The 12632-nt window shown below is 43.7% G+C and overlaps 1 protein-coding gene across 3 annotated transcripts in view; it reads right to left on the reverse strand.

The window, feature by feature from the left end:
* Positions 1–9949, reverse strand: part of LOC126215259 (uncharacterized) — a 164516-nt gene extending 154567 nt beyond the window's left edge. For all 3 annotated transcript variants that reach the window (XR_007542112.1, XM_049941938.1, XM_049941937.1), the window contains exon 1: positions 9885–9949. Coding sequence is in view for 2 of the 3 variants with exons in the window: in XM_049941938.1 (XP_049797895.1) it covers positions 9885–9895 (11 nt within the window). In the remaining variant the exon portion in view is untranslated. The remainder of the gene's footprint in view (positions 1–9884) is intronic.
* Positions 9950–12632: the final 2683 nt, after the last annotated feature.

The following is a 12632-nucleotide window of genomic DNA, read 5'->3' on the forward strand; positions in this document are numbered from 1 at the left end:
GTCAGGCTGAACGTCATAGACACACCGTCCAGCGAGTGCAGCAAGGTGGAGAGGTGGTCATGGAAGGCGCCGTGAAGGCGCTACGACGGATACAGGCATGTATCAAGCCAGAGTACGTGCTACTGGGTATTACAGGTACCGGTGTGTACAGCAATCTGGACCACCACCTCTGATGGTCTCGCTGTATGATGGTACAACGTGCAGTGTGTGGTTTTCATGCGCAGTAAAAAGGGCGTATATGATGTTCATGTTGATCTCTGTTCCAAATGTAGAAATGCACATACTTTCAAGATCACTTATTTCATTGGACAACTAGTTTAGACCCTTTTTAGGGCATCCTCAGATAAGTTAATTACTTAAAAGTAAAAAAAAAGGGTGTGCAGTAGCCCATAACAATCGTAAAGAAACATAAAATACATGCAGAGGCAGTAACAAGAAACATAATGACTCGAAGCAAAAGATAGTTACTGTGGTTATAAATTTGTTAACCAGCAGTGATTCAGTTAAAACTTATGAACTTACTGAAATTGAACTACAAAAAATGTTACGCACATATTGTGTTGTCACGTGGGTAACAACATACTCCGACGCTCTCATATTGTTTCCATTTACGTCTTTCAGTGCTCTGTGTAATTCGTCTCGCAGTATCATATGACCTATCTTGTCTTCATTTACTACTTCTTCCCTTTTTGTACTACGTATTATCTTCAAACTTGTCTCCTTTGTTTAACCGTTCCACACTGCACAACAGAATTAAAGTATTACTTTCTCGAAACACCGAAATTGCCTCTCATTGCGACGCGTTAGTGTGAAATTCGCCTGAAATCAGCGTACAACATTCATCTGTAATGTTGCAAAAACGTGGCATACTGCGACATCACCTTAGGACTCGACGCCGCTTCAGACAGGGAAGGTATGACTCTGCTGACACCCTCGGGCGTTTCAACCCTTCTCATATCACATTGTGGGGCTGCATCCCATTGTAAGTGATGGCACCCCTTTGTAGTGCACCGTGACTACAGTTGTTGCTCTCGTATAAAGATTGGAAGACTAGGGCCCATTCTAAACCGTACGACGAAATTTAAACGTGATGCAAGGCAGCAAAGGGTACTTACACTTTTTCAGCTCATCTTTCTTGCACGCTCCTGTGCCCTAATATCAGGTGAGTGCAACATTAATTTGTGCTTGGCCGGCCGCGGTGGTCTAGCGGTTCAGGCGCTCAGTCCGGAACCGCGCGACTGCTACGGTCGCAGGTTCGAATCCTGCCTCGGGCATGGATGTGTGTGATGTCCTTAGGTTAATTAGGTTTAAGTAGTTCTAAGTTCTAGGGGACTGATGACCAGAGATGTTAAGTCCCATAGTGCTCAGAGCCATTTTTTTTTTTTTTTTTTGTGCTTGAATGAAACGGCAAAGGGTCCCTCTGAGACCTCCAAGTCAGGTAACATCCTTGGAGTCACCCATGCACCTTTGTTGAGCACGTTACAAATGTATATAACTGAAATTTTGACATTAATTACGTAGCCTTTCGATACCCATTAGGTGGAGTTCGCCTCACTACAGACCTAGAGCAGCCGCGAGTTTCTGACGGGTACTTTTGTAACGTTATCAACAAAGAAGCCTGGGTGCGCTGCGAGTGTTCCCGAACTAGGGTCTTTTAAAGGGACGCTTTGCCGTTTGCTTTTAGCCACACGTTAATGTTGCACTGCCGCGTGATTACTCCACTTCAGGGCGTCGGAAAATGAGGGCTGAAAAAGCATAATACTCTTTGCTGCTACGGATCATGTTCATATTTGGTCGAATGGTTTAGAACGGTCCCTAGTGCTTCCACTCTATATACCAGAGCAAAAACTGAGGTCGCATTACACTCCAAAGGGCCAGGTCACGTTCAGTAGGGTTGCAACCCCGCGATGTCCTTAGAGTTAGGGAGTGGCAGCAGTGTCGAACGTTGTCGAGAATGTCGTGCTGTTGCTCTTGCACTGTGAACGGTCGTTTTCAACTGCGGAATGTGTGGGAAACGACGTCCCAAGTGAAGAGGTGGTTTCATTGACGCCTTTCATGCCAGCCCCTGAGGCGCTTTCGTGTCGCTTCTCAGCGACGATGTGTCTGAAATGTTCTCCTCGGCCATCCATAAAAAAAAAAACCCGCGTGATTTCAACGCTTGGTGTCGCTGTTCTGACCTCAGTCGCAGAGGCGTCAAAAGAAGGGATGGAATGTGAGTAAGATGGGGCGTGGTGATCTCCCCATCACGCGACACGTTCACGGGGCATTTGGCAGAATTGTGTAGAAATTTGGTTACAGTATGACGTTATTAATCACCTTACAACTGATATGAACTTCTGACCGATGGTCTTTTCTTCGCATATGTCGACACCTTGCTGTTGGAAGCGTTGCCGGGCGCGAGGATGATGTCGGAGGGTACCACGCTTTTGCGCCATTACAGAGGAATGTTGAAGGCTCTTTTGAGCTAATTTTCAAACTTATGCGTCGCAATGGGAGACAATCAGGGGATTTCGAGAAAGTGATCCTTTAATTTTGTCGTGCCGAATAGTATATATCCCTTCTAGCTTTCAACTTTCTTCGCTTAGTAGTTTCTTCTCATTCGAACTCTTGGTATCCAAACACGTGCTCCCCTTTTGTCTAAACATCTCTTTAATTTTCCCACAGTCGGCGTCTGTGTTTCCTTAGTTTTGCTTCTACAGCCTTGCATTTGTCCCTTCGCCATTCCTGCTTAGTCATTTTTCACTCTGTCAATCTCAGTTTTTAGATGTTGGTGTTACCTTTCGCCTGCTACATTTACAGCATTTATATATTTTCTCCTTTCTCTTTAATATAGGTTGCAAAAGTTCTTCAGTGCATTTACGTCAACTGGGAGGAAGCTTGGCAGCTGATCGATTGCGCTGGGGGAAACTTGCAGCTCGATATGTTGTCTAGCACTGGAGGAACTAAGTCTAAGTAAGTCACTATCACAATTCATAAGCAACCTTTTAATTGTCACGTTTGATAAACTGCGCATGAACATCTTCAGACTGCTTTATAACTCGCCCCTGCCCGTCAATTCCGCCAGAGTAAGTGAAAGAGAACTAGTATAAAAGCCATATCTGTATAAGCAGTGGTTCTGTAATTATTTCAGTAAGTAACGACATCAAGAATCGCTTTAGGCACCAGTCGTGTGATCATCTTGCGTTAAAACTTCGAAACTGATAAATCAAACATTTGCCGTGATGGCACTATTTGGCTTCTGCCATGTATATGGGATGTCAGAAAAAAACTGTTCCATATTTTGAGAAGTGGTATTCTCGACCAAAAAATGTCCAGTAAACATGGGCTTAAGAGCTATGAGCACGTGTTCATCTTCGATGTTGTAAAACATACACTGATTAGCCAGAACTGTATGACCATCGACCTACTATCGATTAAACCCATCCAGGGGATAGCACCGTTACCTGGCGAGGAATCGCTGCTACTCAAGACTCACGCAAGGTACATATAGTATCAGTGAGCGTGCTGTCCGTGTGCAGAATGAGGAAGGCACACGATCATCAGAGTTTGACCTAGGGCAGATTGTGATGGTCCGGAGGCTCGACACAAGCGTTTCGGAAACTGTACGACTTACCGGGTGTTCGAGGAGTCCTGTACTGAGTGTGTCCAATATATGGCGAAACTAAAGAGATACCACGACCAGACGTCATTCGGTTGGGCGGCAACCCCTCATTACAGATGTCGGACGCCGTAGGCTGGTAAAACAGGGCAGGCTTTAATGCTGGGCTGAGTACAAGTGAGTCTGAACACACAGTGCAGAGAACACTCCTGGCGATGGGCTTCCACAGCCAATGTTAACACCACGATATCAGTAGCTACAACTGATATGGGCACATGACCATTGACACTGGACGTTTGCGCAGTGCCAGAGCGTTGCATGGTCTGATGAATCCCGATACCTTCTTCAATCATGCCGATGGGAGAGTGTGAACCCATCGCCTTCCAGGGAAACAGCTCCTTGACACCTGTACCACAGGACAGAGACAAACTGGCGGCGGCTCCATTATGCTTTGGGGAACATTCATATGGGCATCCGTGGGTCCAGTGGAGCTGGTGCAAGGCACCATGGTGGCCAAGAAGAGTTGTACACTGTTTGCAGACCACGTTCACCCCTTCATGACGATCATGTTCTTGACGGTAATAGCATTTTTCAACAAGATAATGCGCCATGTCACAAGGTCCGAAGTGTGGTAGAGTGGTTGGAGGAACATAGTGGCGTGTTCCAATTGATGTGGTGGCTTCCAACTCACCAGATCTGAACCTGATCAAGCACATCTGGGATGTGATTGATCATGGCGTCAGAGCTCATCGCCCCCCTCCCTGGAATTTACGGGAATTAGGTGACTTGTGTGTACAGATGTGCCAACTCCCTCTTGCGACCTACCAAGGCATCATTACTTCCAAGCCATGATGAGTCGCCGCTCTTATCCGTGCCGCAGGTGGACATACCAGCTATTAGGTAGGTGGTCATAATGTTCTGGGTTATCAGTGTATTCGTCTACTGCAAGTTATTTGCTATTACAAAAGACCTACAGAATACAGTAAACAAATGAGGGCACATTCCGCTGCTTTTGTGCACACGTACAGAATGCAGTAAACACATGTTAGTGTTTTCACTTTAAACCGCATTCACAGTTCTGGGTAACTGCAGCACGTACTTTAGTTCTAATGGAACCAATATGTGTCTTGATAAATTTGTGGTATGCTTTTACATTGTAGTTTTATCTTTGAACTTAGCACATAGTGATAGGTGTTAGCGGACACCACAGTTGAAAAGAGAACCAAAAGAAGCTTCTGTCATATAGGCAGAATTAATTGTTTAAAGTATATTTAGGACAATCTGTTGTCATTTATCATTAGCACACTTGCACAAGAATTCTGGCTCATTTATTTATGAACTAACTATTATTGATATTTATTGTAAATGATACGAGTGTAAACAAATGTTTATGAGATTACTTTTTTAAATATTCTTGTAATATATTAGTTTAGTCCTGGAAGTGGTCAACTTGAGTAGAGCTTAAAGACGATGTATTTTTGGTGGGAACTGCCTTCAGCCAATGGAAAAACAGACAATAGCAGAAGACTACAGAAGTCAAGTGGAGATAGGGGCTTGTCGAGTGACGAACTGAAGGGAGTGATTCTGGGCATTTTATGTGGAGTACTGGAAGAAGCAGACCTGCCTATGGCAATGCATGATTAAGTCATGTAGGGGATTGATTCTGGGCGGTGAATGACCGCTACCATATTATAACTTCTAAAGGGATTTCATATTTCTAGAGGTCTGAATGTGCGCCAGCAGTGCCAGAGCGTTGCGTGGTCTGATGAATCCCGATACCTTCTTCATCATGCCGATGGGAGAGCGCGAATCCGTCGCCTTCCAGGGAAACAGCTCCTTGACATCTGTACCACAGGGCAGAAACAAACTGGCGGCGGCTCCATTATGCTTTGGAGAACATTCATGTGGGCATCCGTATCGAGCCCAAACGTAGGCTTGTCGGCTGTCGTTCTTCCCGCGAACCATTCGCTATTGGAACACGGAAGGGGGGAAGTGACACTCATACAGAAAGTACCCACCGCAAATACACCGCAAGGTGGCTTGCAGAATATAGATATAGATGTAGACGTTTAGTAGACAATGTAGTGGTCGGGTACTCCCAATACATTGGCCAGCACGTTCCCCTGATCATCTCTTATAATTTTGGTTATGGGGATACTTGGATTGTTTGGTGTATGCAAGCCCCATTAATGATGTACAAACACTTCAGGAGCACGTCATCTATCCCTGCCAGCTCATCCTCGGCCATCCTGGAGTTATCTGAAAGTAAGTGATTCCCTAAGACGTTGGACAGAGGAAGCATGTCTTACAGTGAGAGAATATCACGTTGAGCACTTCCTTTAGCGATGGCTCACAAGTGCAGGTCGTATGTAACAGCGAACAGGTTACATTAGAAGCTCTGCTGATTTACAGTAATCGCATAATTCAGTTGTTTAAAACTGCATTTTCTTTATTCAGTAGAAGAGATGCCTATCACAGTACTGAAGATGAACAAGTTCTCATAGGTCGTAAGATATACGTTTTGGTGCCCATGTTTATTCGACATTATTTCTTGTTTTCTCCATACTGCCCCCTATAAAAAATAGAATACTTTTTCAACTCCCTGTACTTTCAATTATCAATTCCTTCACCTCTGGCAATGTTTTTTTGGCGTAAAAAGTTACGAACTGCTCATTGGTTCGGAATCCACGTTAAGCAGTCCTCCTATAACCTGCTGGGAGAGTCAGTTCTAAGGTCGAAGGAAGGCAACAGCATACCACCTCCAGCAGGATCATGTCAATGCCTAGTAAAGTACTGTGGTGTTCAAAACAGTCTGATGCCAGAATGATGGCAGCTCACTCATGCATCGTTAGCACAGAGAGCGCACAAGTTCACGAAGTATGTGTACGACATGTATTGAAAAATTAATGCAGATTATGTAATTTCGCATTTTGTATTAGTCTGGATCGTACGAGTTTTTCGTTGCAGTGTTGATAGACGTTAGTGAAAAGTATCTTACATCGTTAGCCATGTCGGATATTTAGCCTATTGTCAGCTGTCAGAAAGTTTACATGTTTTTTTTTTAAATGACGGCGATTATTTGTTTTGTATAAAAAGAGGAAGCAGTGGTTGAGAAGGGAGTGAGACAGGATTGTAGCCTATCCCGATGTTATACAATATTTACATTGAGTAAGCAGTAATGGAAACCATAGAAAAATTTGGAGTAGGAATTAAAGTTCAGGGAGAGGAAATAAAAACTTTGAGGTTTGCCGATGACATTTTAATTCAGTCAGAGTTAGCAAATGACTTGGAAGAGCAATTGAACTGAATGGACAGTGTATCGAAAGGATGACATAAGATGAAACTCAGCAAAAGTAAAACAAGGACAATGGAACGTAGTAGAATTAAATCAGGTGACGCTGAGGTAATCAGATTAGGAAACGAGACACTTAAAACAGCAGATGAGTTTTGTTAATTGGATAGCAAAATAACTGATGATAGCCGAAGTAGAGGGGATATGAAGAGTGGAGTGGCAACGGGAAGAAAAGTGTTTCTGAAGAAGAGAAATTTGTTAACATCGAACGTAGATTTATCTGTTAAGAAGTCTTTGCTGTAAGTATTCGTATGGGGTGTAGCCATGTATGGAAGTGAAAGATAGACGATAAACAGTTTAGACAAGAAGAAAATAGAGGCTTTTGAAGTATGGTTATACGGAAGACTGCTGAAGATTAGATGGATAGATCACGTAACTAATGATGATACATTGAACAGAATTGGGGAGAAAAGAATTTTGTGGCACAACCTGACTAGAAGAAGTGTCCGTTTCGTAGGACACATTCTGAGCCATCAAAGGATCACTAATTTAGTATTAGAGGGAAATGATGGGCGTACAAATTGTAGAGAGAACCCGTGACATTAATACAGTAAGCAGATTCAGAAGGATATAGTTGCAATAATTATTTGGAGATGAAGAGGCTTGCACAGGATAGAGTAGCATGGAGAGCTGCCGCAAACTAGTTTTCGGACTGAAGACCACAACAATAGCATAAAAATGCAACAAATTTATATTAAACATAGACATAAAAACGGAGTAAAGAAGCGTATATGTTTTAAAAATGTTAAAGAAAGGTTTCGATGAGTCTTCTGTGAGAAAATCAAGGGTTTACGAGTGCTATAAGCGTTCTGAATACGACGCACCAACACATCAACAGCCGATGAAACACTTGGAAAAAGTGAAAGAAATTGTTATAAGCGATCACCCAATCGCAGTCAGTGAAGGTGCCAATGATGTTGGCATATTGTCTCGTGCCTTGAAATATTTTCGGATATTTTGGGCTTGAAGTTTCCTGAAACGATATCTGTTAAAAGATTGTTCAATTTCGAGCAAAAAAAGCGGCGAATGTAAGTCACTCAGTACTCGACAGGTAAAGTTAACAACGATGCAGAACTTCTGAAGCAGGTCATAACAGGAGGTGTCATACGGGGTTTACGGATATGGCGTCGATATTAAAGTTCAGTCGTCCCACTGGAAGCATTCTGGGTTGCCAAGACCGAAGACAGTTCGAAAGTTGCGGTCAAATTAGCGGCTTTAGCACAAGTCGAATGATAAATGAGGAGAATTACTTACAAGTTCAACGCTGTTTGCGTGAAACGGTTCGAAACAAGCGCCTGGATTCCTATCGAAACAGTTCATCCCACGATAATGCACCTGCTCTCACTCGCTGCTTGTTCGTCAATTTGTGGCCAAATTTTGAAAAAAAAAAAACGCTGGCATTAGTGTGTAATATTTTGTGGCGACTGGTTTGAAGGGTTATAACTCTGGTGTAGACGAGCAGTCGTAGGACCTGTTGTCCGCCTATCCCAAACTACGTACTAATGGATAAGTCTTGGCACCATTCAGAGCACTTCGTGTCGACTATTCTATATTTCAGTTTGCTGCCACCCTCAGCGACGCCAAAGACATGACTCTGTAATTACCTGACTAATTTCTGTTGTGCTGTCTCTGTGAGTTGATGATTAATTCATTTATAACAGTAACTGGACTAATTTTTAAATACATTATACAATAAGAGACACGATCACAAATGTTTTCAAAATGTTTTATACGTATTTTTTCTGTTACTATGCTCATTGTGTTTCACTACAATAGTATTAACTTAATTTCATATTCCGCGCTTCAAATAAGTATCCCATTTTAAGATGGCCGTCTCTGCAATTCATAGACGTGAATCCATGTTACTTCTATATCAAAATTTATGCCGTAGCCACTGACGTGTCTGTTTTTCTTCTGTATTTTCGGCAACTGTCATACTATACATTGGTTATAGAATATGGGTCAAGTGTTAAAAATATATTACCGTCGCAAGTAAATTTGATGATTAGTGAGAGCATGCGAGATGCCGCATAGACCTCTCACAGAAACGAAAACAACAAATATACGGGTGTGAACTACGTTACAACAAGGAAATTCAAGAATCAAAACTTCCAAAACGGAACGCAAGAGTCATGAACTTGGTACATCCGTAGAACAAATAGGAGGCACGTACGTCTGGGGGTCCCATCCTTACACCGTACTGTTGCAAACCGACGTTACACGACGACACGACACAGATTTGAATACAGCGGAGAGACACGTCAGTGACTAGACGCAAAGTTCAAAATTTTATATGAGGCGCGAGGGAGATTTGAAAGCGGATCTCCCCCTTAGCAGTCCAACACCGTCACCGTATAACCATGACGCCGTGGCTTTTCATGGACCTTTTTCTGTTTCTATTTTGCCTGTTTCTTCACAGTTCAGCACGCCTTCTTCCTGTTTATTTGTGTTCAGTTTTTGACGGAATGGGAAGTTTCCCTTGTAAGAGTCTATTATCCTCAAATACGGCTGCGAACAACGGCCGCACGGATACCTGGTACGGGCCGCAGTATAGATCACTGACGAAGACGAATGCCGGTTAAGTAAAATTCTGTGAAAGTAAATAAATAAATCTTGATTTTTTTACGTCGCGACGTAAATCGTAAGCTATTAAAGGTTGATTTTTTTATATCCTCTACAATTTGTAAGGAAATAGTTCTCTCTGTTTATGAATTACCAAGGTACTGTAACCTCACTTCACCGTTCTGACAAAATTTACGAACACCATTCGTGAAAAACGATTAATGTTTGTAGAACTGTTTTCTGATAACACAAGCAAAATCGATTCAAGTGTAACACGAAAATACGGCAACGAAAATTCTTTCCCGAAATTCGGTTTTCGTCTTCCGCAAAACGTGTCGCGTGTAAAGGCGCTGGCGCTACGGTGGTACTCACCCGAGCTTCATGGCTGGTTCCGACGTGCACGGAGGCCGACGGAGATATGAAGGGAGCAGATCAGGCCACTAGGCTGAGGAAACAGCGCAGGCTGCGGAGGCGGTAAACACCTCCCCCCCCCCTCCCTGCCCCACCCACGCTACAGTGCAGGCGTTGCGACGCGAAGCTCCTGACAAGACGCCACCGCCGTTCAAAATAGCCCGCCTCGTGGGTCACCACCTTCACTCCGCGCTCTTGCGGAACTGGAGACCACCAGACCTAAAGCCGTCCTCACACGACCATGTTTCTCATCGTTAAGCACGCCAGACGTGGCTTACGTCGGGTTGGTCCACGCACAGAAACGAGCTTGCGACTCAGGGGGGACGTGCACATTATCATTACAGAAGGGATTTTTAAGTGCAGCACATTTCCAATAATACAGTCATTTTCAAACCGACAGATCAATATAGCCGGCCGTGTGGCCGAGCGGTTCTAGGCGCTGCAATCCTGCCTCGGCATGGGTGTGTGTGATGTCCTTAGGTAGGTTTAAGTAGTTCTAAGTTCTAGGGGACTGGTTACCTCATATGTTAAGTCCCATGGTGCTCAGAGCCATTTGAACCAAGATCAATATAGTTATTTGGAGACATGGAATGACGAAAAATAAGCACAGTTGGTTGCATTTTTTTGTGAGATTACTACATTTTGCACGTTTTCTCTTCCATTCCATGTTTAAGCACATGTTCTCTCATATTTATCTGCGTTTTTAATAGATTAGACAGATTTTTTCTCTTCTTGAAAAGGATTTTATGATTCTGTTTAATCAGAAGTCAACAATGGTCAATAAATATTAAAATACACACTGACGGAAAAAACTCGCAACTCCAAAAAATAATTTATGTAGAATAATGAAATTTCGGGAATATATTTGCCTAGGTAACATTGTTCAGTGATTAACGTTACAAGGTCAGAGGTTTATGTAAACGCGAGAGAAGGCAATGCAAATGTTACCTACCTGCTGGTACATTAATAACCGGTGCATGCATTGTGTTGTACAGATGTCGGATGTCAGTTTGTGGACCGGAGTTCCATACCTGTTGCACTTTGTCGGTCAATACAGGGGACGGTTAATGCTGTTTGTGGATGACGCTGGAGTTGTTTTCCGATAATGTCCCTCATGTGCTAGATTGGAGACAGGTCTGGTCGTCGAGTAGGCGAAGTCAACATGTCCGAACCCTGTGAAACATGTTGGGTTAGAACAGTGGTATGTGGGCGAGTGTTACCCTGTTGGAAAACACCCCCTCGAATGCTGTTCATGAATGATAGCACAATACGTCGAATCACCAGATTAACGTACAGATGTGCAGTCAGAAATTACACCCCGGACCATAACTCCAGGTGTAGGTCCAGTGCGTCTCGGCCGCAGATAGGTTTTTGTAGGCGCTTACCTGGCCTCCTTCGAATCAACACATGGCCATCACTGGCACCGAGACAGAGCCTGCTTTCATCAGAAACACAAAATAACTCCACCATGGCCTCCAGTGATCTCTTGCTTGACACCACCGAAGTCGAAAATAGCTGTGATTTGGGTGCAGTGGAATGCACGCTACAGGGCTACTGGCTCAGACCTTTCCTTGAATTAACCGATTTTTGACAGTTCGTTGTGTCACTGTGGTGTCAACTGCTGCTCAAATTGCTGCTATACATGTAGTACGATGCGCCAGAGCCATACGCTGAGCACAATGGTCTTCCCTCTTGGTAGTAGCTCCTGGCCGTCCGGGGCCCGCTCTTCTTGCGACCGTACATTCTCGAGAGCACGGCTGCTACTACCAGTTGCGTACAGTGGCTACATTCCTCCCAAGTGGCTCTGCAGTATCGCAGAAGGAACATCCAGCTTCTCGTAGCTCTATTTACACAACTTGGTTCAAACTCAGTGAGGTGTTGATAATGACGCCTTTGTAGCCTTAAATTCATTCTTGAATAACATCAACTCAGCACGTCCAATCTCAAAGGTAACTAACTCTCATGAGCAAACCTGATTTGCATCCCCATAGTGGCGCTACTTGCACCACTCTTACACGACTGGCACGAAATTTATATAGACATCACCTTTCAGATGTAGAAACACACCTACCAGGTTTAGTTTGGCGAGCCGTTGTGGCCGAATGGTTCTAGGCACTTCAGTCTTGAACCGCGCTGCTGCTGCAGTCGCAGGTTCGAATCCTGCCTCGGGCATGGATGTGTGTGCTGTCCTTATTGGTTATGTTTAAGTAGTTCTAAGTCTAGGGGACTGATGACCTCAGATGTTAAGTCCCATAGTTCTCAGAGCCATTTGAACCATTTCAACTTTCGTTTATGCCGCACAACTCCTTCTTGGTCTTCCGATTTTTTCTTCCATCAGTGTATTTTATGGGAATTAACAGGAGTTATTCACACCCACAGCAACAATGGCCAAGTTCAGCACAATAATCAACCTCACTAAGAATGGTCAACCTACAGTTGTGTTATCAAATGAAATTTAAACAATTATGCTGCAACAGTTGAAACCTAAATTCATTTAGCACTGGCTTTACCGGAAAGGGTTTTTCGCATCAAAACCATGCTGATGGCTAATAAGTAATGCTTGCAATACGTTCCACTTCCAGCCAGCTCTCAGAGTACGAGTCCCACTTGAATCGGAATTTTCGTAAGTATAAATGAACATTAAAGTATTCGCGCAGCCGGCCAAAATGCATCTTTTTACTACCAGTCTGAAACCTCAGTACCAGCTTC

Source organism: Schistocerca nitens, chromosome 12 (assembly GCF_023898315.1).
Source record: "Schistocerca nitens isolate TAMUIC-IGC-003100 chromosome 12, iqSchNite1.1, whole genome shotgun sequence".
NCBI classification, from domain to species: Eukaryota; Metazoa; Arthropoda; class Insecta; order Orthoptera; family Acrididae; genus Schistocerca; species Schistocerca nitens.